Here is a 26,016-nt window from a genome sequence, read left to right on the forward strand (position 1 = left end):
GATCCTGCCCATCCTCTTCTTGACAGGCTTGTGGTTTGGGTCTCAGCTTAGCTGGTAGCCCCTGCACAGGAACACAGTGGGACCCAGTGTGCACCGTACAGCACACTTCTGCCAATCAACCCTGAAACAGCGACGCACGGGGCCACACTTCTTAAATACTTTATAATAATCAGAAACAAAAAACATCAACATGCTTCTGGGACAGCCCACTCAAAAAAGTCCCAGAAGTTTGAGACAGGTGTGACCTTAGCTGTCAGCATTTAAACTCAGAAACTGCCTCCCACATTAATTCCTTTCCCAGTCCTTCTGCATTACAAATCTTCATCATCAAAGGTCTCCATGCACCGCAACATTATCATCTCATCGTCCACAGAAAGGGCTGGTTCCTGCAAAACAGGGTGGGAGGAGTTTAAAGTGCTATATTTAAGGGATCAGGCTCCAGGCAAGATGAGAAAGCCTGGCTCCCCCCACCCAGGTCTACACCAGGTCTTTTCAGCTGCACCTTCAGTTCCAGCTTCTGGCCAGGAAGTTAGGGCTGTCATGGGGAAGGCCCAACTTCCATTTCATTCAACTCTCTATGACCCCTAGTAAGACTTTTCCTGGATACAGCAGAACTGGCTTCTTTCTTATCCTGGGAATTTCCAGGATCCCATAAGAGACACAGGGGAAATCTTCAAGCTTGACCCAAATGCCCATCAATAGCACACGGTGAACTACACCATGGCACTCCCTCACGATGGAATGCTCTCACAGCTCTTTTTAGAAAAAGGAAAGCAATAGCTCTGTATTTGTGACACACTATTTTAAAAAGGGCAAGGTGCAAAGCTATGTGTATAGCAAAATACCATCTGCGTTTGAAAGAATACCTAAGTATCTATAGAATATCTTCGGATAGATGTATAAGAAACTGGTAACAGCAGTTGCGTTTGGGTCCCCAGGGGAACGGGGTAGCAGCCACAGGAGACCAGTAGGAGACAGACTAACATTTCATTGTATATCTTTTGGTAACTTTTGAATTTTATGCCATTTATTATCATACGAATAAAGGAAGGCGTTTTTAAGGAGCAGCATTAGGTTTGTCTTAGCAAGAGATGCTCATCCCCTTTGAAATGACCCCAGCCAACCTCTTAGGACTCCCTATTATCTCTTCCCCTAAAATTAGGTTCTGGAGGTTTTGTTCTTCCTGTCTCCACTTCAGCAGAAAATGACCCCTGTAACTTGTTGGCCCTGCAGCTCAGGGGTTGATCCCTGAGGGCTCTGCAGTATGCCTAACTCCAGTCGACCGTCTATTAAATTGAGGTCCTGATCCCAAGGGTGAGAACCAGATGGGGGCACGACCTCAGCAAAGCCTTTCCTGCTCTGAGAAACACTTCTCATTTGCTCTCCTCTAATGATAGTGGGTGGGACGCACAGGCCTCCAGAGGATGAGAGGTGGGATCATGCAATGTTTGTGAAAATCACACGGACCCCTTGCTCAGGGCGAGAAGAACAGCAAAGCTGAGAAAAGAGAAAGATGGAGTGTAGCAGGTGTCAGGTGCCCTGGCGTCCTGGGAGGGAACCAAACACTCATGTCTCTGTCACCCAAAATGCTTGACTCTTGTTCAAAACGTTCTGTTTTCCCAAGTCCCTGAAAAGGGTGTCAGAGGCATTTTATAAGCTACAGTTTTGCCAGACAGAACAGGCTGTGAGAGATGTTTGGACAGCTTGTTAAAACTCCGATTCCTGGTCCCCATTCCCACAACACTGAATGAGAATCTTGGGGGTTGGGGCATTGGGAATCTGGGTTTCTATAAGCTCCCCAGGTGGTTCTTGGAAATACTCAAGTTTGAGCCGCTCTGCTTTACAGATACTCTAATCCTTGTTTGCTTTTTATTTTCCACCATGTGTGGAGGAAGGAAGTAGGGAAAGCAAAGATTGTCCCCTCAATCCATTCTCACAGCCTCTGTAAACGGACCAACTTAACTGTGTCCTAGAGAAAGAGGGGATGGAGGCTAAGGGACACCCAAGAATTGGCAGGAGGTGGACGGCAAATAGCAGGGAAAGGCCCTGGACTCTGAGCGGAGACTCAAAGTGGCATGAAGGACTAATGGGAAAGGGGCCAAATTATTCATTAGCCTATTGAAAAGGTGTCCTAATTCTATTTAGACAAACATTTGCCAGTATTATGCTTAACTTGGAATAAACAGTTGTGGTTTTGCTAAATTAGTGGAGCAAATCCATGGCTATAAATCTGAAAGGGCCTGTCCCCTTAGTGGCTGAAGCATAAACCTCCCTCCTCTCCCAAGACGGCCATGAGGAACGGACTTTGTGACCAAGACCCCATCACCACTCATAAACTGCAGCCAGATTTTTGGAAGCAGAAATGAAGAGCCTTCAAAAGCTGACAGCAAATACTACCCCAAGGTCCCAGAAGGTGATGAGACAGCTCAGCCTTTTGGAAAGGTGTCAGGGATTCATCCAACATTTACAGATGCCTACTAAGAGCCAGGTCCCCTCCTCCTACACCCCCACCCCCTCCCCAGGGTCTGGTGCCTGTTTCCAGGGACTCCCAGTCCCAAGACTTGACCTGGGGAGCATCCCTCTCCCTCTCTCAGGTTTTTCTTGATGAATTCCACTCCATAGAACACATTAGGTTGAAGCCAACCATCCAGAGAAGCAGACCAGAGGGAATGAAATGACATGCCCTGGCCAGTGGCCCTGTTGCTGTCATCTGGGGAAGTCGCATCTAGGGATCCCACAGAGAGCCCTTTCCACCATCCTAAGACAGGGGAGGAGGCCACACTGAACTCTGCTCTGTCCTACCTGTTTTACTTGGGTGTTAACACAGCAGAGGCCTTTAAAAAAATCAATAATCTGCATATAGAGCTGAAACTTTTCCTCTGGATTTTCTGGGTTGGAGCTGGCAAACAAGGAACTGACAACGGAGAGAAAGAAGAAACAGTAAGTATTTAAAATATTAATCTTTTATCTCTGCTTGTACCCCCAAAAAACATTTCAGTCATATTGTGAGCCAAGCATTCTAAGCACCCAGGCAAATTCTTGATCAGCCCAGAGTCCTTCTCGAAAAGTGCATTGCTTCAGCTCAAATGTCACATCAGGAGCCCACAGGAAAAGAGACTATGGTGAGATTGGCCCTTGGGCCCTAATTTAGAGGTCTGAGCTGTAGCCTCTGGAACATGGCATAGGGAGTAAGATATTCTTCTACTCCTCAGAGTCAACTTTTGGTTCCACCTGTGGCTGTGCTCTGCAAAGCTCAGGGAGCCGGCCAGGCATTTTGCATTCAGTCCAATCAGATGTCCCCACTCAGTAAATCTAACATAGATCACAAGCCGTGATGCAGAGGGGAGGCCTGTTTATAGACTTCCTTTCATACCGACTTCCTGGGACCATGGGAGAAGCCCAATATGACTGCAGACCTAGAGTAAAACAGTGGTGTCATGCTAGGATGGCGTTTTGACCAGTCTTCCTTCTGCGATGAGGTCCCACAGCCAACTAGGAACCCTCTGGCAGCAACCCCTGCTTTCTCTAGGGAAAGTGGAAAAACAGTAATAGATTGTTTTTTCCATCAGCAGGATAATGACTTCAAAAAATTGTTCCACAAGTTCCCTTTGGAAACTTCTCCACAAAGTTGTCTTTGGAGCCCCAGCCCAGCTTAGAACTAGGAATGTCTGCCCTGAGCCAGTTCTGGCAAAATTAAATTCCATACACAGCTGAGAAGCACTTGTGTCATCATGCAAAAACGCTTAGGAGAAGACAAAACCCTGGTCTGTAAATTCCACTTCTCCCCAGGTCTATCTAGGTGGACCTGGCAGAGCAGAGGACAAAATGCTAAAGCCTGATTAGCCTGGTGCAGTGCCTGAGGACGGCCAGGGTACCAGGGACACCTGCGGATGGATGGCTTCACAGGGCTACCTGTAGGCCCAGCTCCCAGGACAGGACCATGGCAAAGACTTGGGACTCACGAGGATGTGAATGTCACGCTCACTTCCAAGGAAGAAAAGCTAAATTGTCAGGCTTCTTTTCATCCATGACCCAAGCACAGGTATCTGATGGGCCTGTCCCTCAGGTCATAAGACCACAGCTTTTCAAGCCAAGTAGAAGGGAACTTCAGTCCTAAACTCTTTGTGAAAAGGCCCCTTCGGTACAGATTTAGTCAAGCTGCTTCTTGTTTTAAAATCTTCCCAGATTCTGTTTTGTGTCTTCTCACTTCATGGGGTCAACCATCCTACCCTCCCTTCTTTCCACATCAATTCCCATCAGTTCCATGAGAAGCAGCTTCCCACCCTGTGCACAGTTCACAGACCCTCCTAAGCACAGGGCACAGCCTGTTTCAATGTTGGCCCAGGTTCTCTGTGCCCCAGATCCCCCTGCCCACCTCTTGGACCAGGCTGACTGCTATAACCTCCCAACGGGCTGCTGACCCCAGGGAACAGTGCAGAAGGAACAGATGTTTCCGCAACACTGAGCTGTTATCTGCCGATAACCTATTGTGTCCCAGCCCTGGGCCAGGATGAAAATGTTTTCTACTCTGAGGAAACCCCAGAGAATGTCATCCCCAGGGCAATGGCACAATCCTAGGACCAGTGCACTTCAAATCACAGATAAAAGGGTATCTCCAAGAAGTTCCACTGAACTACATACCCCTCTGGGGGTTGCAGGGGAGAGGCTCCCAAACATCCCAGCAGGGGCACATGCCTGCTTATGTGTTTACAAAACACTCATACACATTCATTCATACAGTCACTTACACATGCTCACACACACCTACACACCCTCTCATACACACACACTCATACACACATTCACAGAGACTCACACATTCACATACTCTCACACTTATACACACACTCACACATGCTGATACACACATGCTCACACAAGTCAACTCACACCCCCTTCTAAGGAATCTTAGCCACCTCACCTGGAGCTAGACGTACTTGGGACCTCACTTTTGTCCAGGAAACTTGCCACATCAAAGGCATCTTCAAAAAGGACCTGAAAGAAAGGGCAGAACTTCATGTCTCAGAAATAATTTTACAGTTTGACGCTTGCTCTAGGCTGCTAGGGGAGAGGTGGGTAGAAGAGCTTTCTCTCCCTAACACCTCATCCCAAGAGGGCATGCAGAGTCTGAGGCCCCACCCTTAGGGATTTTGAGTCAGTGGCTCTGGGGTAGGAGCCAGGAACCTGAATTTTTACTAAACTCCATGGGAGATTCAGCTGAGAAGCATCAGGAAAGATAACGGAAGGTTGTTATAAACAGGTGACCAAAGGGGCAGAGAGATCTGAAAATATGTGCAATGAAAGAGATACAACCCCCAAACAGGAACTAGGCCCCTTGGGCAAGTCCCACCACTCATGGGGCCTTGCCTGTAAACTGGTCAGACTGGACTGGGTGACGTCCCTGTGATCTACTGGCTTGGCCCTGACATCCAGGAAGCCTCCCAGAGGGTGGGGGTGTTCCAGGGCTGAACCCCCCAGAGTTGAATGCAGTTGGAGGCTCTCCGGACTAGCAGAATCATCTCCTCAAAAGTACGATGCCACCAAGGGGCATCTGGAAAGCCAGGGCAAGGGGATGGCATTGATCAGATGCAGGTCATGGAGGTGAAATGTCCTAAGGGGCCCAGGACAGGCACAGAAAGCTAAGAATCCTCCTGCCCCTGGGCTAGAGGACCCAGGACAGGAGCAGCCTGTGTGGTAGCTGGGGCCCTGTGAGGCTGTGCTCATTCTGGAAGAGATGCTGCGGGCTCTGCTTCTATCTCAGGGCTGGGCTACCGCTGTTGGCACCTGAAGCTCTGCTCTGCAGTCCGCGTCTGTCCAACTACCTAAACACCAAAAAGCACCTGCCTCTCCACTGAGGGGTAGCATGTGCTCCTTGGGCAGGAACTGACCTGCTCTTGAGGACTGGGCCTGAGCCTGTGTGGTCCAAATGCAATCCTCCCTCCACTGACAGTCAGTGGCTCAGAAATCTGATAATCTGACCAATTCTGGCCAATGAGAGGGAGGAGAGGCATGTTGGAAGCTTCTGGAAAAGTTTTTCTTTGACTCTTAAGAGGTACAGGAAATATTTCTCTTTTACCAGATGTAAAGGAGGGAGAATGATGGCTTGAGTACCACCAGCTGCCTTTCCATGGCCGGGGGTGGGGAGAGGTGTGAAGGATGAGAAACCAGCCTTGCGATGAAGCTGAGTGGAGAGAAGAGAAGAGCCCAAGTGCCTCCTGGAACTTCCTTGATTTTCGTAGTAAATTTCTTCATGTTTTACTAATTTAGTAACTTGCAGCCAAAAGAATCCCAACTGATACCACCTTCTAAGCCTTCTCTTCTATAATCCCCATGGAAAGGCCAGGGAACGGAAGAAAAAGAAATGCTGTTCAGTGGTCATGGAGATTATGTCAAGAAGACCAGAAACCTACGGCGTGAGCCAGAATCCAAGCAGCATCTTGTCTGGATTGCTGAATGACCCCAAGCAAATCAAATGACACCAAATCATTTCTGCCCACCCTGGCAGGGTCTGCTTACCTCCTCCGGGGTGGAGACAAGGGAGCAGCTGGCCCCTTGGCTGCCAATTCCACTGTCCTTCATGCTGCCCTCGCTGTCGACTGGCTCCGGATGGGCCTCTGTGAGTCCCGGGAGGTCACTGCATTGCTGGGACCAGGCCAGCAGGAGACTGGCTTTCCTCTCCTCAGAGAGGTTTTGCCACAAGTGGGAAATAGCAGCAGAGACGATGGGGAGCATCGCCTCCTGTGAGGAGACAATTCCACTCCCTGTCAGAAGGTCCATTGTCTGCTTGTAAAACTCAAGGTATCTGGAACAGAAATGGCACCATCTCTCAGACCCACAGCTGGTGGCCGAAGGTCTCTCCCAGAAGCCACCTCCTCAGGATTTCACTCATGGCATAGTCAGAGACCGATTGGCCTGAGGTCAGGCCAACTCTGGGGTTTACCAGGGGTGCAGGCTCCAGACCCTTGGAGAGCAGATGCCATCCTGGGGCCATGAATAAACCAGCCTTGTGCTTTGGGGTCCCTCCCCAAGTCCTCCCAGTGCCCCCATGAAGCTGTCTGCCCTATAGAGGAAAAGATGAGAGATGTGGCTGGTTCAGCTCTCACAGCTTTGGAATAGATCATAAAATTCTGAGCCCATGAATGTGCAGGCATGGCATGACTCCTGCTTTAATTTGGGGCCTTGTAAATCAGGCTCAACTGAGGAATGAGCCTCCTGCTGTTGGGCCACTGTCTCTGGAGGCTGACATGGCTGCAGCAGGATCTTGGGTCAGTGGGGGAGGCAGTGGCAATGGAAGTCTGAGCCAACCGTTGGTCTTTCTTAATACCAGACCAGTAATGCTGCCAAAAACAGACTTTAGGAGAGTAGGGTCGTGGGGTGCTTCAGCCCTCGTCATCCTCATCAACCCTTTCTGCATCAGCACCCCAAAAAAAACACTCACTCTAAGGGAAAAACAGGGTACATGCTATGCAAAGGTAGTTTCAAGACTGTCTTTCTGGTCCCTCTGCCAACCCCACATCAAGCCCCTCCTAGGTGGAAATCCTGGAGCTTCCACGATTGAGGGCCTGGCCTGAGAGTGACCCGAGGGCTGCGGCACACCCCAGCTGGAGCCCCAGCCCCCGTCCCTGTGTGACTCCATGTGGTGTGTGAGCCTCCCCACCCGGCTGTTCACACCGTTCAAATTCCAGGAGGTCTGGAGACAAGGTGCCTGGGGAGTATAAGAGTTCCACTTGTTTCTTGTCTTCCTCCTCCCCCTCTTCCTGATCTTCTTCATCCTCTTCCTCATCTTCCTCCTTGATAGCCTCAGCCAGGCACCGGCTGGAGAAGCCTTTCAAACAAGCACTATCTGAGGCCAAGCTGGGGTAGGAAACAAAAACAAGACAATTACAGACCAATATCCTTCATGAACACTGACACAAACATTCGCAACACAATTTTAGGAAGCCTAATTTAACCACACATATAAAACAACTTATGTATGCATATATTAATATGTGTATATGTAAATACAAGGTTAATACATCATGACCAAGTGGGGTTTATCCTAGGAATGCAGGGTGGCTGATTCAGCACTTGAAGATTAATCAGTGTTGTTCACCACATCAATAGACTAAATAAAACCATATGAGCATCTCAAAAGATGCAGAAAGACACTTGACAAAATTCAATGTCCATTCAGGATAAAAAGTCTTAGCAAACTAGGAATAGAAGAGTTCTTCCTCAACCTGATAAAGGGTATCTACAAAAATCCTCCAGCTAATATCATACTTAATGGTGAAAGACTGAATGTTTTGCCCCTAAGATCAGAAACAAGCAAGAACGTTCACCCTGACCACTTCTATTCACATTGTACTGGAGATTCTAGCCAGTGCAATAAGGCAAGCAAAAGAAATAAAAGGCATAAAATTGGAAAGGAAGAAGTAAAACTGTCTTTATTTGCAGACAACATCAATGCAGAAAATCCCAAAGAATCTACAAAAATGTGACTAGAACTAATACGTGAATTTTGCAAGATTGCAGAATATAAGATAAATATTTAATTGCTAGGATACAGAAATAAAAATATTTCTATATCCTAGCAATGAACAATCAGAAATTGAAATTTTAAAAAGTTCTATTTACAATAGTACCCAAAACATGAAATACTTGGATTTAAACCAAAAGCATAATACATAAAAGAAAAAATTGGTAAATTGGACTCCATTAAAATGCAAAGCTTTTGCTCTTCAAAAGGCTCTTAAGAGAATGAAATAACATGGCATAATTTGGAAAATATTTGCAAATCATATGTGATACAGGACTTGTCTCCAAAATCTTTTCAAACTGATTTGGAATAATTTCCAAGATACAGTGTTTGAAAAAGCAAGGTACAGCAGAAGAAAACATGGGAGAATTAAAAAAAAATAATCTCAGGGTGGGGAAAACTCAGAAGCCATAACAGCTTGATAGGTTAGACTTCATTTCTGCATGCCAAAAAACAAAACAATAAGCCCCAAATCAAAACCAAAGTTTAAAAAAAGAGAAGTAACCAAGGGGAAAATTTTGCAAGTTATATAATGGAAAAAAGAGCTCATTTTTCTTATGTACAAAGAACTTCTCCAATTAAATAAGAAAAAGACCACAAACCCAACAGAAAAATGAGCAAAGAATGGGAACAGTTTCCAGGAAGGGAAATACAAATGACCTTAAACAAAAGACACTTACACTCATTCACAGCTTAATTAATTAAAAATTAGTTAATAAAAATATAAACACAATAATTATAAAATATAATTAATTAGAACCTGAGTTCCATTTTTTAATCTGTCTGATCAACACTGATAAAAAAGTTTGAAAACTAAAACCAGTATCTGGGAGGAATTGCCACAAACTACAGGGCAGCTAGAGCAGAATTGAAAATTAATCAATACAAAACCTACCCTGTCCTCCTGAACTAAAAAATTTCCACTTCCTAGAAGTTTTGAGATAAAAGAAGGCAGACACTAAGCAACAATGTCTTCTCTTCCATCTACCACATTCCCACCAAAAAATACACAGTCAGTACCAACCAGAAACTGGATCAGTAAGTGCATTCTTGATACTGTTTGACTTCTGACCATGTAACTTCCCAAATATGACTCAAGGAGTAGAAAACTTGAATAGACCAAGAGCACTAGGAAAAAAACTGAAAAATTGTCAAAACTACTTTTTAAAAAGGAGCTAAGGAGTAAGCCAGAGTTTAAACCCCAGAGAATTAGAAATTTCCAAAGCTATTTAAACTGTTCAAAGAAAGTAAAAAGGAAAGTGCCCCAATTCACTCTTCAAGGCCAGCAAAATCCAAGTACAAAAGTTGTCTAGCATGATACATACACACAAAAATAACTACTGTGGTGTAATCTCACTTATGAATATTTGTATGAAAATTATAAATATAACAATAGTGTAGTAGATATTCAAACCTACCCACACTTATTTACCACTAGGGCTTAAAAAAATACAGATGCTGGCTTCTATCTCAGACTCTCTCTTCTGTTTTTGGAAGTCTAAAGTCATATCTGAATACCTGATTGTTTTAAAGAATCCCTGATGTTTCTAATGAGTAGCCAAGGCTAAGAATCAGCACAGTAGCAAAGTAAATCCAGCAATATTTTAACAGACTATACACATGACCCAAGTTGACCAGCAGCTAACATCTTCTTTTTTTTTTTTTTTTTTTGTTGTTGTTGTTGAATTTTATTTTGAAATAAATTCAAACTTACAGGAACACTTGCAAAAACAATACAAACCCCATACACAAAACTCCAGCATACCCCAACCACCCTCCACCAACACCCCAGATCCACCAACTTTAACATCCTGTCATTCTACCATTTCTTTCTTTCCCTCCCTATATATCATCCATCATCTATTGCTCTGTCTTCTGAACATATGAGAGCTAGCTGCACACATCCTTGAACAAACAATATAATTCACGTATACATTTCCCATGAACGAGAACATTCATTTATGCAATCCCATTAAGCGCAGCTAAGAAGTTCAAGAAATTCAACATTGATACAAAGCTTACATTCTACATTTAATTTTTTTCTTATGTCCCAACTGTGTCCCTTTGAGCCTCCTCTCCTCCATCCTCAGATCCCATCCAGGATCACCTTGGCATTTAATTGTCATTATCTATTTATTATTATTTTTTTTAATTTTTTTTAAATCTTCATTTTATTGAGATATATTCACATACCACGCAGTCATACAAAACAAATCGTACATTTGATTGTTCACAGTACCATTACATAGTTGTACATTCATCACCTAAATCAATCCCTGACACCTTCATTAGCACACACACAAAAATAATAAGAATAATAATTAAAGTGAAAAAGAGCAATTGAAGTAAAAAAGAACACTGGGTACCTTTGTATGTTTGTTTGTTTGTTTCCTTCCCCTATTTTTCTACTCATCCATCCATAAACTAGACAAAGTGGAGTGTGGTCCTTATGGTTTTCCCAATCCCATTGTCATCCCTCATAAGCTACATTTTTATACAATTGTCTTCGAGATTCATGGGTTCTGGGTTGTAGTTTGATAGTTTCAGGTACCCACCAGCTACCCCAATTCTTTAGAACCTAAAGAGGGTTGTCTAAATTGTGTGTAAGAGTGCCCACCAGAGTGACCTCTCAGCTCCTTTTGGAATCTCTCTGCTACTGAAGCTTATTTCATTTCCTTTCACATCCCCCTTTTGGTCAAGAAGATGTTCTCCGTCCCACGATGCCAGCTCTACATTCCTCTCCGGGAGTCATAGTCCACGTTGCCAGGGAGATTAACTCCCCTGGGTGCCTGATCCCACGTAGGGGGGAGGGCAGTGATTTCACCTTTCAAGTTGGCTTAGCTAGAGAGAGAGGGCCACATCTGAGCAACAGAGAGGCATTCGGGAGGAGGCTCTTAGGCACAATTATAGGGAGGCCTAGCCTCTCCTTTGCAGCAACCGTCTTCCCAAGGGTAAAACCTACGGTAGAGGGCTCAACCCATCAAACTACCAGTTCCCTATGTCTGTGGTCATGTTATCAACCATTGAGGTGGGGTAGGCCAATACCCCTGCATTCTCCACAGGCTCCTCAAGGGGGCACTACATATTTTTTTCCTTGTTTTTTCCTTTTTTTTTTTTTAACCTTTCCTTCCTTTTTAAATCAACTGTATGGAAAAAAAAAATTAAAAAAAAAAAAAAGAAAAACATACAATAAAAGAACATTTCAAAGAGACCGTAACAAGGGAGTAAGAAAAAGACAACTAACCTAAGACAACTGCTTTACTTCCAACCTGTTCCTACTTTACCCCAAGAAAGTTACATAATATAGCAACATTTCTGTGAACTTGCTCCTACTATATCCATCAGAAATTAACAGACCATAGTCATTCCCGGGCATCCCCAGAACGTTAAATAGCATATCTGTTCTTCTTGGATTACTGTTCCCCCTTCCTTAATTGCTCTCTATTGCTAGTTCCCCTACATTCGACATTATAAACCATTCGTTTTACATTTTTCAAAGTTCACATTAGTGGTAGCATATAATATTTCTCTTTCTGTGCCTGGCTTATTTCGCTCAGCATTATGTCTTCAAGGTTCATCCATGTTGTCATATGTTTCACGAGATCGTTCTTTCTTACTGCCGCGTAGTATTCCATCATGTGTATATACCACATTTTATTTATCCACTCATCTGTTGAAGGACATTTGGGTTGTTTCCATCTCTTGGCAATTGTGAATTATGCTGCTATGAACATTGGCGTGCAGATATCTGTTCGTGTCACTGCTTTCCGATCTTCCGGGTATATACCGAGAAGCGCAATCGCTGGATCGAATGGTAACTCTATTTCTAGTTTTCTAAGGAAGTGCCAGACTGACTTCCAGAGTGGCTGAACCATTATACAGTCCCACCAACAATGAATAAGAGTTCCAATTTCTCCACATCCCCTCAAGCATTTGTAGTTTCCTGTTTGTTTAATGGCAGCCACTCTAATAGGTGTTAGATGGTATCTCACTGTGGTCTTAATTTGCATCTCTCTAATAGCTAGTGAAGCTGAACATTTTTTCATGTGTTTCTTGGCCATTTGTATTTCCTCTTCAGAGAACTGTCTTTTCATATCTTTTGCCCATTTTATAATTGGGCTGTCTGTACTATTGTCATTGAGTTGTAGGATTTCTTTATATATGCAAGATATCAGTCTTTTGTCAGATACATGGTTTCCAAAAATTTTTTCCCATTGAGTTGGCTGCCTCTTTACCTTTTTGAGAAATTCCTTTGAGGTGCAGAAACTTCTAAGCTTGAGGAGTTCCCATTTATCTATTTTTTCTTTTGTTGCTTGTGCTTTGGGTGTAAAGTCTAGGAAGTGGCCGCCTAATACAAGGTCTTGAAGATGTTTCCCTACATTATCTTCTAGGAGTTTTATGGTACTTTCTTTTATATTGAGATCTTTGGTCCATTTTGAGTTAATTTTTGTGTAGGGTGTGAGGTAGGGGTCCTCTTTCATTCTTTTGGATATGGATATCCAACTCTCCCAGCCCCATTTGTTGAATAGACCATTATGACTCAGTTCAGTGACTTTGGGGGCCTTATCAAAGATCAGTTGGCCATAGATCTGAGGCTCTATCTCTGAATTCTCAATTCGATTCCATTGATCTATATGTCTATCTTTGTGCCAGTACCATGCTGTTTTGGCAACTGTGGCTTTATAATAAGCTTCAAAGTCAGGGAGTGTAAGTCCTCCCACTTCATTTTTCTTTTTTAGAGTGTCTTTAGCAATTTGAGGCATCTTCCCTTTCCAAATAAATTTGATAACTAGCTTTTCCAAGTCTGCAAAGTAGATTGTTGGAATTTTGATTGGGATTGCATTGAATCTGTAGATGAGTTTGGGTAGAATTGACATCTTAATGACATTTAGCCTTCCTATCCATGAACATGGAATATTTTTCCATCTTTTAAGGTCCCCTTCTATTTCTTTTAGTAGAGTTATGTAGTTTTCTTTGTATAGGTCTTTTACATCTTTGGTTAAGTTTATTCCTAGGTACTTGATTTTTTTAGTTGCTATTGAAAACGGTATCTTTTTCTTGAGTGTCTCTTCAGTTTGTTCATTTCTAGCATATAGAAACATTATTGATTTATGTGCATTAACCTTGTATCCCGCTACTTTGCTAAATTTGTTTATTAGCTCTAGTAGCTGTATCGTCGATTTCTCAGGGTTTTCCAGATATAAGATCATATCATCTGCAAACAATGACAGTTTTACTTCTTCTTTTCCAATTTGGATGCCTTTTATTTCTTTGTCTTGCCGGATTGCCCTGGCTAGCACTTCTAGTACAATGCTGAATAACAGTGGTGACAGCGGGCATCCTTGTCTTGTTCCTGATCTTAGAGGGAAGGCTTTCAGTCTCTCACCATTGAGTACTATGCAGGCTGTGGGTTTTTCATATATGCTCTTTATCATATTGAGGAAGTTTCCTTCAATTCCTACCGTTTGAAGTGTTTTTATCAAAAACGGATGTTGGATTTTGTCGAATGCTTTTTCAGCATCTATTGAGATGATCATTTGATTTTTCCCTTTCGAATTGTTAATGTGTTGTAATACATTGATTGATTTTCTTATGCTGAACCATCCTTGCATGCCTGGAATGAACCCCACCTGGTTATGGTGTATGATTTTTTAATGTGTCTTTGGATTCGATTTGCAAGTATTTTGTTGAGGATTTTTGCATCTATATTCATTAGGGAGATTGGCCAGTAGTTTTCCTTTTTTGTAGCATCTTTGCCTGGTTTTGGTATTAGATTGATGTTAGCTTCATAAAATGAGTTAGGTAGTGTTCCATTTTCTTCAATGTTTTGAAAGAGTTTGAGTAAGACTGGTGTCAGTTCTTTCTGGAAAGTTTGGTAGAATTCCCCTGTGAAGCCATCCGGCCCTGGGCATTTATTTGTGGGAAGATTTTTGATGACTGATTGGATCTCTTTGCTTGTGATGAGTTGATTGAGGTCTTCTACTTCTTCTCTGGTCAGTCTAGTTTGTTCATATGTTTCCAGGAAATTGTCCATTTCCTCTACATTATCCAGTTTGTTGCCATACAGTTGTTCATAGTATCCTCTTATAATTTTTTTAATTTCTTCAGGATCTGCAGTTATGTCACCTTTTTCATTCATTATTTTGTTTATATGGGTCTTCTCTCTTTTTGATTTTGTCAGTCTAGCTAGGGGCTTGTCAATCTTGTTGATCTTCTCAAAGAACCAACTTTTGGTGATAGTTATCCTCTCTATTGTTTTTTTGTTCTCTACGTCATTTATTTCTGCTTTAATCTTTATTATTTCTTTTCTTATACTTGGTTTAGGATTGGTTTGCTGTTCATTTTCTAGCTTCTTCAGTTGATCCATTAGTTCTTTGATTTTGGCTCTTTCTTCCTTTTTAATGTATGCATTTAGTGCTATAAATTTCCCCCTCAGCACTGCTTTTGCTGCATCCCATAGGTTTTGGTATGTTGTGTTCTCATTTTCATTTGTCTCTACATATTTAGCAATTTCTCTTGCTATTTCTTCTTTAACCCACTGATTGTTTAGGAGTGTGTTGTTTAACCTCCAGGTATTTGTGAATTTTCTAAGTCTCTGATGGTTATTGACTTCTAATTGTATTCCATGGTGGTCAGAGAATGTGCTTTGAATAATTTCAATCTTTTTAAATTTACTGAGGCTTGTTTTATGTCCCAGCATATGATCTATTCTGGAGAAAGTTCCGTGAGCACTAGAAAAGTATGTGTATCCTGGTGATTTGGGATGTAATGTTCTGTATATGTCTGTTAAATCTAATTCATTTATCAGATTGTTTAGGTTTTCAATTTCCTTATTGGTCCTCTGTCTGGTTGATCTATCTATAGGAGAGAGTGATGTGTTGAAGTCTCCCACAATTATTGTGGAAACATCAATTGCTTCCTTTAGTTTTGCCAGTGTTTCTCTCATGTATTTTGTGGCACCTTGATTGGGTGCATAGACATTTATGATTGTTATTTCTTCTTGTTGAATTGCCCCTTTTATTAGTATGTAGTGGCCTTCTTTGTCTCTCAAAACATCCCTGCATTTAAAGTCTATTTTATCTGAGATTAATATTGCTACACCTGCTTTCTTTTGGCTGTAGCTTGCATGAAATATTTTTTTCCATCCTTTCACTTTCAATTTCTTTGTGTCCCCATGTCTAAGATGAGTCTCTTGTATGCAACATGTTGATGGTTCATTTTTTTTTGATCCATTCTGTGAATCTATATCTTTTAATTGGGGAGTTTAATCCATTTACATTCAACGTTATAACCGGGAAAGCGTTTCTTGAATCAGCCATCTTATCCTTTGGTTTATGTTTGTCATATATATTTCCCCCTCTCTCTATTAATATCCTTTATTGTACCCATACCGAATCTCTTTAGTACTGAACCTTTCTCCAAGTCTCTCTGTCCTTTCTTTGTTTCTCTGTCTGTAGGGCTCCTTTTAGTATCTCTAGTAGGGCAGGTCTCTTGTTTGCAAATTCTCTCAGCATTTGTTTGTCTGTGAAAAATTTAAGCTCTCCCTCAAATTTGAAGGAGAGCTTTGCTGGATAAAGTATTCTTGGTTGGAAATTTTTCTCACTCAGAATTTTAAATATATCATGCCACTGCCTTCTCGCCTCCATGGTGGCTGCTGAGTAGTCACTACTTAGTCTTATGCTGTTTCCTTTGTATGTGGTGAATTGCTTTTCTCTTGCTGCTTTCAGTACTTGCTCCTTCTCTTCCGTGTTTGACAGTGTGATCAGAATATGTCTCGGAATGGGTTTATTTGGATTTATTCTATTTGGAGTTCGCTGGGCATTTATGATTTGTGTATTTATGTTGTTTAGAAGATTTGGGAAGTTTTCCCCAACAATTTCTTTGAATACTCTTCCTAGACCTTTACCTTTTTCTTCCCCTTCTGGAACACCAATGAGTCTTATATTCGGACGTTTCATATTATCTATCATATCCCTGAGGTCCGTTTCGATTTTTTCAATCTTTTTCCCAATTCTTTCTTTTATGCTTTCATTTTCCATTCTGTCATCTTCCAGGTCACTGATTCGTTGTTCAACTTCCTCTAGTCTTGTACTATGAGCGTCCAGAATCTTTTTAATTTGGTCAACAGTTTCTTTAATTTCCATAAGATCATCCATTTTTTTATTTAGTCTTGCAATGTCTTCTTTATGCTCTTGTAGGGTCTTCTTGATATCCTTTGTATTCTGTACTATGGTCTCATTGTTCATCTTTAGTTCTTTGAGTAGCTGCTCTAGGTGCTGTGTCTCTTCTGATCTTTTGATTTGGGTGCTTGGGCTTGCGTTATCCATATCGTCTGGTTTTTTCATATGCTTTATAATTTTCTGTTGTTTTTGGCCTCTTGGCATTTGCTGAACTTGATAGGGTTCTTTTAGGATTTGTAGACCAATTGAAGTCCTTATCTCTAATTTATCAGATCTACAGCTTCATGGAGTATACTTTCTCTAACTAACCCAGCAGGTGGCATCCACTAGCCACCTGTTCTCCACAAGCCAGTTCTCCCCTGCTGTGCCTTTGTGGTGAGTGGGGGAGTGAGTCTTGTGGTGTCCAATTGGTGTACGAAGCTTGTGTGTGTAGTTTGTGTTGCCCGCCCTGTATATGGGGCGTGTTTCTGGGCAGTCAGGGAGGGGGGGGTGGCTCTAACAATCAAATGTCCCTGGTGATCCTGGAGTTTTAAAGCTGCTGCAATAGTCTAATCCTTCAGTTCAGTCCTGCCACAGTTTGTCTCTGCCACTGACCCAGAAGTCCTTGGTATTGGCCTATGGCTCCTGAGACTTGCAAGTGGGTCCCTCTTCCAGGCCGTGCACCCCCTGGCCCTCTGTTGAGGGATGACTGTGCTATGTCACAGGTGAGTGCCGTCCCCCCAGGGCGGTTCTGGGCTCCTGGGCTGTGTAGGGAGGCTCCCAGTCTGCTGAAATGATGGCTGAATGGGGCTTTGTTAATTCACACTGCTCCACCTTCCCAGCTCTGGGACAATCAGCTGAGGTTGCAGGGAAGGCTAATGTCCACACCCAGTTTTGTGTAGTGTGCCTGTTATTTGAAGCACTTCCGTCACACTGGGTTGTGTGGGGCAGCTCTGGGCTATGGGGCTGGCGATGGGCAGGAGTGTTTCCTGTCCACCAGGATGATGGCTGTGAACAGACACCCCCCTTTTCTTGGGAAGTTGTGGTGTTTAGTGAATTTTCTCAGCCACTGGATTATAGCCTTTTGTCTCAAAGCTCTCTTAGTTCTGCTCTTGTCTTGACCTGCTCAAATTGCAAGTCTTTGAAGCTTTCTGTATTGGGCTTCTTAGAGTAATTGTTTTAGAAAAAGAAAAAAGGATTAAAAAAAAAAAAAAAGAAAAGAAAAAAAAAAAGGGGGGGCCCTCCTCAGAGATCTAATGGGTTATTGAAATGCTAAGAGACAAAGCAATTAGGGCCATTAAGGAAAGGTCCACAGGGCAGAGAGATAAGCTTTTCTTCAGGATTTGCATATGAGCCTGAGGGCCTGAGCTCTGCCCTTCCCCTTTGTATGTTCACCAGAACTCCAAAAATCCTCCACTTTCATTTTGGAGTTTTTCGTGCTGTTTTTTTCTATGTCTGTCTCCTCTCTGCTGGGCTGGCTGCTCTCAGATTCTCTGTTGTCTGGTCTCAGTCTATCTGTGGTTGGAGTTTGGATCAGTAGAATGAGTTTCTGATAAGGGCTGCCACTGCAGTTCTCCCTTCTCCTTCCCGGAGCTGACAGCCCCTCCTCCCATGGGACTGAGCCTGGCAGGGAGGGGCGCGGGTCCCCTGGCGACAAAAACTTACAGATTTCGCTGATCTCAGCAGTTCCACATTTTCATGAGTGTTGTATGAAGTATGCCCAAAGTCAGATTGCTCTGTGGTGTCCAGTCCACACAGTTCCTGGCTTTCTACCTACTTTCCTGGAGGAGTAACTAAAACGTACAGCTCACCAGTCCGCCATCTTGCCCCGCCTCCCCTAACATCTTCGTAAAGGTGAGGTACCAGAAGGTTCCCATTAAAGTCAGAAATATACCAAAGATGGCATCTTTTAATGCTGTTCTTGATGTTCCAGCCAATGCAATAAGACAAGAAAAAGTACCAAGAATATTAACTGGAAAACATCAGAAATAATGGAGTTCTTTAAGAGTCAGTGACAAAATAGCTATATAAAATCAATACATTTCTTATATATAAATAAAACCACTTAGAAAGTAAAATTAGAAAAAAATAATTTCCGTAACAATAAAAGGTTTATCAAAAATATTTAGAATATATATGGTAAAATCTATAGGTATATAAATACAGAAAAGAATAAGTGAAGTAATGAGCACATTATTGTGTGAAAACATTTAAAAACATAAAAAAAAGATACCAAATTTCTCTCAAATAATAAGTTTAATATATTTACAATCTAAAAATGATTTTTTAAACATGGCAAAATAATTTCAGAGTTCATCGGGAAGAATGCCCACTTAAGAGTGACTAAATTTATTATAATACAATAATAACTAGGGACAGTTTTTCACTAGGATTTATAATAATCCTGTAATAATTAAAATAGTGTAGTACCAGCATAGGAAGAGATAGAATATCAATGAAACAGGATGGAAAACCTGAAAGGTGATACAAGTATCAATAAGATTTTAGTATAAGATAAAGTTTGTATTTTAAACCTGCAAGGAAAGGATGGCTTATATAAGAAATGGGGTTGAGACAGCTGGCTAACCATTTGGAAAAAAGTAAATGTAGACTCTCTGAGAGCCCACCTTCAAGGCCAATTGTGAGGCAAGGTCTCAGTTTAATTTTTAAAATGTAGCTACAAGCACACTTCCATGTACATTCTCCACATACACACTTCATACTTGCATCTGCCCCTCTGTAACCAAAATAGTGATCACAGCCGCATAGAGTAGGATTATGGTGATTATTTTCTTCTGTATGCTTTTCTGTATTTTCACATTGTCTGCAATGTGAATTTAACTTAGTTTTTAATAATTTGTCACCCCCCACCCTGATTATTCCCCTTAAGATATAATATAGTTCATTGTAAAAAACTTAGAAAATATAGAAAAGCACAGAGCAGAAAATAAAAATCATCAGAAATCCCACCAAAATCATTATGACACTGTATCACTTCTTCTCAGCAGGCTTCTAGGCAGGCTCTGAATACCAAGTGGTTTGCGGTCCCATTCTTGGAGAGGGTAAAGATTGCTTGTACTCTCTGTGTCACATCGGGGGCCAAGCTAGGTGGTCATAGCTGTGTCTCTGCAGGCAGAAAACACCGTGCTTGTTAGAGCTGGACATACCCAGGGACCACCAGAAATGCCGAGGGCCAGGTCACTGACCCTAAAGTCCAGGCAGCTTTGCAAGCAGCTCCACAGGATGAAGATGAGATGCAGATGGACAGATTATCCTTTGGGAGCACAGAAATAACACATCCACAAATACATAAAAAAGCCCAATGTAGTAAGAATTAAATATAAAAAATAAAAGTACAAAAAAAAAAACCAAACCATTTCTCAAATCGGAGTCTCTCTTTAAAAATTTGAATATGACATTATAAACGATGCTCTTTCAGCACCTGGGATGCCAGTGTGTACCATGATTCCTTTTCCTCTCTGAGGTCTAAGTTGACTTTTCTTGGGTTCCTATGAGGCTTGGAAAGTAGGCTGAGATTTGACTTTTCCTTATCTCCATTGGTATCCTTCAACAAAACCATTAGTTGAGTGTTTTGGATTTTTTTTTTTTTTCCAGAAAAAGCTATACTACAATGCAAACACTGTGACCTTGTTCTATAAAACAGGCAAAACAAAAAAAGTAGAAGGATATTCTTCAAAATTAGCATTGATTTTCTTTGAGAGGTGAGACAATATTTTCTGTTTTGGGTTTTTCTGTATTTTTTATAAAAAGTATTTTTTTTTAGTTGGAACAATCCAATGTTATTAGAATAACATAAAAATGAATTAGGTGAGCAGCAACTCTGTGTTCTGCATTCTGGAGAGGCAAGTTGAATTGCGATGCTCTATTGACCACGGCTGTCCGTAAAGGAAGAGCAGGTTCCTCTGCTCCTGGTGCCTGCTGGGTCTTACCTGGAGTACATAATGGCATATTCTTCCTTGACCTCCTCTAAGCTGCTTGCATTCCCATCCTCCAGGTTGAAGGATTCTATTGGGGGGTTGAAGACAAGAGTCATAAAGGGAAAAGTCAGGCCTTTGCTGAATCTCTCGACCCTTTCTTTCTCTTGGCCCCTGAAACCTCCCAGGTTTAGTACTAGGGAGTCAAAAGCTAAGTGTCCATCTCTCCTTCTAGATATGAGGGGAGAGCTCTTGAGAGCACTTGAACTGGCAATAATTCAGAAATCCAGACACTGAAAGTATCCCTTTCAGAGATCACCTTCCACTAGCTTTCTCAACCCCAATTCCCATCGAGCTGTCTCTCGCAACCCGAATGCCAAGGAATAATGCCAAGCTCTTTGCTTTTGAGTCTGACAAGCACCAGTCTACCTGCTCCAGGAAGCCTTTCTTGGCCTTTTCGGTGCCCTTCCACAGCACTCAATGAGGAACTCATCACACTCTAGCGGCCTCATGACTTCTGTCTGTTCTATCAGACCGCAGCTCCCCTGAGGACTGAGGGTGGAGGTGTGGGGTGGGATGAATACAATAGAATCCCTAGCCCCAAGCAGGGTGCCTGGCACATGGTGGGTGCTCAACAAATATTTTTTGTCTCAGTTTAACTTGATCTCTCCTGTTTTCAATAGAAAAATGGAGCCAGCTCTCCCCTGGGAGGGAGATAGGGGTGACAGGTAGGGATCTACTACTACCTTTCAGCTTCAGCAAATTGTCCAATGTTTGCTCCAGCTCCTGAATATGATTCTTCGCCTTATTCAAAACCTGCCACTGAAGAGAGAGACAGTGTTGAAGCCAGCCTTTCACCACAGAGGCTGATTGTGTGGACCCAGGAAGCTTTCCCCAGTCTGAGGCCACGCTCCCTCTGATGCAAAGTCACAGCCCTTCACGTTGTCAGTAAAAATGACAAGAAGTTTGTTTTGATGCACAGAAAGCTTGAAGTTTAATTTTTATCCTAGAAACGGATTGTCGTCGAAATACCAAAGATTTGGAAATAATTATGCTGCTTTCAGCAAACTACTAGTGAAAAAAAAAGGTAAACAACTGCATACACTACTTGAAGGTGGTGGAATAAACAGTGACTGAAGAGGCACAGCGTGATGACTATAAATCCCAAGCTCGCAAAGAGGTACAGAACGAAACTTCTGTCCACTTGTAACATCATGTAACTGGCTGGTTGATATCAAATGTAGTTTCCTAACAATATTTTTCATTTGCTAAATGTATACACTCCAGATGATCTAAACACTTATCAAATGCTCTGCCAACTTGAACTCTGAAGTTCCTGTCCTGCAAACTAGAATTACAAACATTTCCTTTTTCTCCCCTCCCTCCCTCCCTTCTTTCCTTCCTTCCTTCCCATTATTAAAGTCACAATGGTAACTGCAAGATTATTGAAAAAAGAGGAATGCTAAATACTGTTTGTTATGCTGACCAGCTACATCCATTCATCACATAAGGGGGCAGAGCTGTGTGCTCTGGGGATACAGAATAAATAAGGCAGTCCCTGCTTTCTAGGTGCTAATATCCTAACAGGGAAGACAAGCATAGAAACAACTACTCTTAACACAAGACAGAATTAAGTGAGTGCTAAAAATGGGTAGAAGCAAAGTACTGTGGGAATGCAGAGGAACGCGGGATTTGTTGGCTTTATTCCGACTGGAGGGACTGTGAGCAGACCTAGCCAAGCTGAAATGTGCCTAGAATCTCAAGGGCAGAGCCAACTGCTCAGGTGAAAAACGGGGTGGGAAACCCAGGCCTCGTCAGTGTGTGTGTGTGTGTGTGGGGGGGGGGTTGGGCAGGAGGAGAGGGCGCTGTATAGTTAGGGGAGCCAACTTCTCCAACTCTTTCTCCGTCAGAGGTGAGGAGCGGAATCCTCTAGCATCTCTGGCCACAGTGCGGCTCCCCTGCTGGCTCGGCAGGACGCACTCACTTCTCAGTCCTACTCCATCAGACTTGAGCAAAACACGCAAAGCCAGGGAAGCCAGGGGCCACTGATTGAAAATTCTGTTTCTAGAATGTTCCTGGCAGGCTGCCTTTCTTAGGACCTAGCTACACCATTACTCTGTAGAACAAATCCTTTCTTCAAGGAAATTACAAATGCCAAATTCAGAGTTGTCCCTCAAACAGGATAGAGAAAGAGAGGAGAATACAGAATCAGAAACCTGGTTCTAGACAATTTCCTGGGCCATTCAAGGCAAGTAACTTAACTGTTCTGAACCTCTGTTTCTTCCTCTGTAAGATGAGGATGATATTGACAGTATTGTGGGGAACAAATGAGGCATTACACTGGGAAAAAATACTAACATTTTTAAACACTTAGGGTAATGCTATGTCTTTTCATTAGTATCTTGTTTAAACCCCACAACAGCCTATGAGGAAGTCAATACTTTATCCTATTTAATAGATGTGTTAACTGATAATGTAGATAATGCTACTTTATTCCTGTTATTACTTGCTGAGCAAGTTGCTTCACACTGACCAAGGCTGGTTAAGAGTCATGCTCTCAAAGTTTAGGGGGTGCAAATGGTTTTCCTTTGGATTTACTGCCACTGCTACTACAAGGCCCCGGACATCTGTTATTTCTTTGACTGTGCTGCCAGTCTGTGTATGTTGGGTTCATATGCACCCCTGGAAGGATGCAGCATATATACCTCTTCATCCAGTAGACACTCAGTGTAGCTATGCTGCAGGGGATCTTTGCCATGAGGCCCAGAAGTGGGTTCTCCCCCTGGGTCCTCCCCCTGGGTCCTGAACCTCTGAGCTTGGCTCTGTAGAGACTGGAAGAACAGCCCTTCCGTCCCTCCCTCCCTCCCAATCCAGCCCCCCTGCCACCAGGCCCTTCTGTAAGTGAGCAGGTAGGACTTCTCCAGCTAAACACAACAAGAGGCCCCACTTGGAGCCTGGCACAAGGGTGCTTGGGACAAAGGCCCTGACCCTGTGCCTGCTGAGTAGCTCTTCTGCATGTCTGCTCTCAGATGAGAATCCTGTGCAAGCTCCATAAACGGAAAGCATGACGCTCACGCCCCAGCAAATGGTCCCTCTCCATAAAGGGGTGCTCTGCTGAAAGGACTGACCCAGGAAGGAAAACGCAGGGGCTGGGATTAGTCACAGAGCAACAGGACAGTAAAAAGAGGCATGCAGATGAAAAGAGTGCCAGGTCTGGAGCAGGGAACTGGGGTCTTTTCTTGGCTCTGCCACTGACTGGCTGGCAAATTCCTTTTTGACTGTGGTTCTCTGATAAAAGAGGGTAGGGGAACTAGAGGCTCTAGGCGCTCTCTCCACTCTGGCATCCTATAATGCTTCCTCCATTAATAGTCACCCCATTCCCACCAACACCCCAAACCACCCAAACCTTCCCCCATGCTATGCCAGATGCGCTAACTAGCAATAAAAAAGCTGAACAGAGAGACATGCAGAATTAAGATGAGGAAAAGGTAAAAGCTCGCCTGGAGAGCCCCATTGCTCAGGAAGAAAGACATGGTCAGTGCACAAGCAAAAACCAAGAGGTGAAGGGGGAAGAGAAATGAAACAAAATAAAGTTTCAGTGGCTGAGAGATTCCAAATGGAGTCTAGAGGCCATTCTGGAAGTTATTCTTATGCATTATTTAGATATCCCTTTTTAGTTTTTAGTGTATTAGAATAGCTAGAAGGAAATACCTGAAACTGTTGAACAGCAACCCAGTAGCCTTGATTCTTGAAGACGACTGTATAACTATGTAGCTTATATGGTATGACTGTGACTGTGAAAACCTTGCAGCTCATACTCTTTATCCAGTGTATGGACCAATGAGTAGAAAAATGGGGACAAAAAATAAATGAATAATTGGGGTGGATTGGGGGGATGGGATATTTTGGGTGTTCTTTTTTACTTTCATTTTTCTTTTCTTTCTTGTTTTTTTTTGGAGTAATGAAAATGTTTAAAAATTGATTGTGGTGATGAATGCACAACTATATAATGATACTGTGACAACTGACTGTACACTGTGGATGACTGGTATGTGACTATATCTCAATAACACTGAATAAAGGAAACAAGGGATGGGTGGGTACGTGTGGTATGTGTGTGGTGTCTGTGCAGTGTCTATGTGTGCAGTTTGTGTGTGTGTGGTGTCAGTGTGGTGCATGTGTGTGTGTGTGTATGTGTGTGTGTTGGAGCAGGGGGGTGCTGGGTCCTAGAGCAGCTCCTGCAGGCTCCCTGCTGCCTGCGAGAGGGGTAGGTACAGAATTCACTGGAAAGCCGGGCCTCTGCTCAGGCCCTTCTCTCCCCCTTGATGCCACGCTTGTCTACAGCAGGAAGTGAGGCCCCGCATTCACACTCTGCACATGTGCAGCAGCAGACACAGTGCCACGAGGTGTCCACAGCTGACCGCTGAGCACACCCAGGCCCCGGCCCTCAGTGCTGGGGGTGGCTGCTTCAGGCCCAGCCCTCACCTGGCTCCACAGTCCCTACAAGCGTGGAAACCTGTCCTCCCCCTCACTCGAGTCCCCATACCTTTGAGGCTGTGAGATCGGAATGGGAATAAACAGTTTTCCTGAGGTTGCTGAAAAGCCCGGCCAGGGTGGCTCGATGCTGGGCCTGGGACAGGCGTCTGCGGGCCACCTGGGGCTCCAGCTGCGGCAGCTGCACTGTGGACCGCGGTGTCACTCTGCCACTGGGTTTGCTGCCTTCTCCAGAGGTTGCCATTATAAGCTGCAACGTAATATTATGCACTTTTTTTTTTGCCCTAAATTTTAAAGACAAAATATTAGAGAAAGTAGAAGGTTGATTGGAGCAGACAGAAAAGGGATGCACCCCAAATAAAAGGTCCCAAACCAACAAATATAATCAAATTAACAGATAACAAAATAAATAACAGATGACATGAAATCTGTTTAAGTCCACTCCTAAAAACGCTAGCCACCCATATTGGACTTACAGGTGGGGGGGCTACTGCTGCTTACACCAGGAGGTTCCAGGAAATCACAGATACTCGACAGACACTCATTGACTGCTGTGACCAAGGAGAACAAACCCATACCCTGAGAGCTGCTAAAAGCTGAACAGGTAGGTTTCCTACCCTTTTGAGGTCTTACCTACCTTAGGATGTGTATCGTTCTTTGAACTGGATAGTAGTTACACAGGTGTATACATATGAAAAAGTCCATCAAGTTTTAGATTAGTGCACTTTTAAATATATCTATTATACCTCAAAAAAAAAAAAATAGGAAAAGAAGAGAATGCAACAACAGAAAAGCATCAGAAGGGTGTTTGCCTTGTCTTGTTTCCAGATGTTTCTGAAGATGATCATTTTGTTGTCCTTCAGTGACCACAACCTAGCAGCTCACAAACCAGGAGCTCTTGCTTGGG

General features: G+C 43.0%; 1 protein-coding gene across 1 annotated transcript; it reads right to left on the reverse strand.

Annotated features, from left to right (window-relative positions):
- Positions 1 to 278: 278 nt before the first annotated feature.
- STRA8 (stimulated by retinoic acid 8) lies at positions 279 to 25,356 on the reverse strand. The gene is made up of 8 exons (XM_037837558.1): positions 25,162 to 25,356; positions 21,362 to 21,437; positions 20,631 to 20,706; positions 14,750 to 14,770; positions 6,517 to 6,838; positions 4,922 to 4,995; positions 2,803 to 2,914; positions 279 to 386 (listed from the first exon to the last, which is right to left on the reverse strand). Exons 1-8 carry the CDS (start codon positions 25,351 to 25,353, stop codon positions 312 to 314), a joined length of 948 nt encoding a protein of 315 aa, XP_037693486.1. The 5' UTR covers positions 25,354 to 25,356; the 3' UTR covers positions 279 to 311.
- Positions 25,357 to 26,016: the final 660 nt, after the last annotated feature.

The sequence above is a fragment of the Choloepus didactylus genome, chromosome 5 (assembly GCF_015220235.1).
Source record: "Choloepus didactylus isolate mChoDid1 chromosome 5, mChoDid1.pri, whole genome shotgun sequence".
NCBI classification, from domain to species: Eukaryota; Metazoa; Chordata; class Mammalia; order Pilosa; family Megalonychidae; genus Choloepus; species Choloepus didactylus.

Bases quoted from the DNA above. Each gene is read 5' to 3' on its own strand.
- STRA8 (XM_037837558.1), bottom strand. From the start codon at position 25,353: ATGGCAACCTCTGGAGAAGGCAGCAAACCCAGTGGCAGAGTGACACCG. The intron at 21,438-25,161 runs GTATGGGGACTC...CTCTCTCTTCAG, and splicing joins CCGATCTCACAGCCTCAAAG to TGGCAGGTTTTGAATAAGGC. The intron at 20,707-21,361 runs GTAGTAGTAGAT...ACCCCCCAATAG, and splicing joins CAATTTGCTGAAGCTGAAAG to AATCCTTCAACCTGGAGGAT.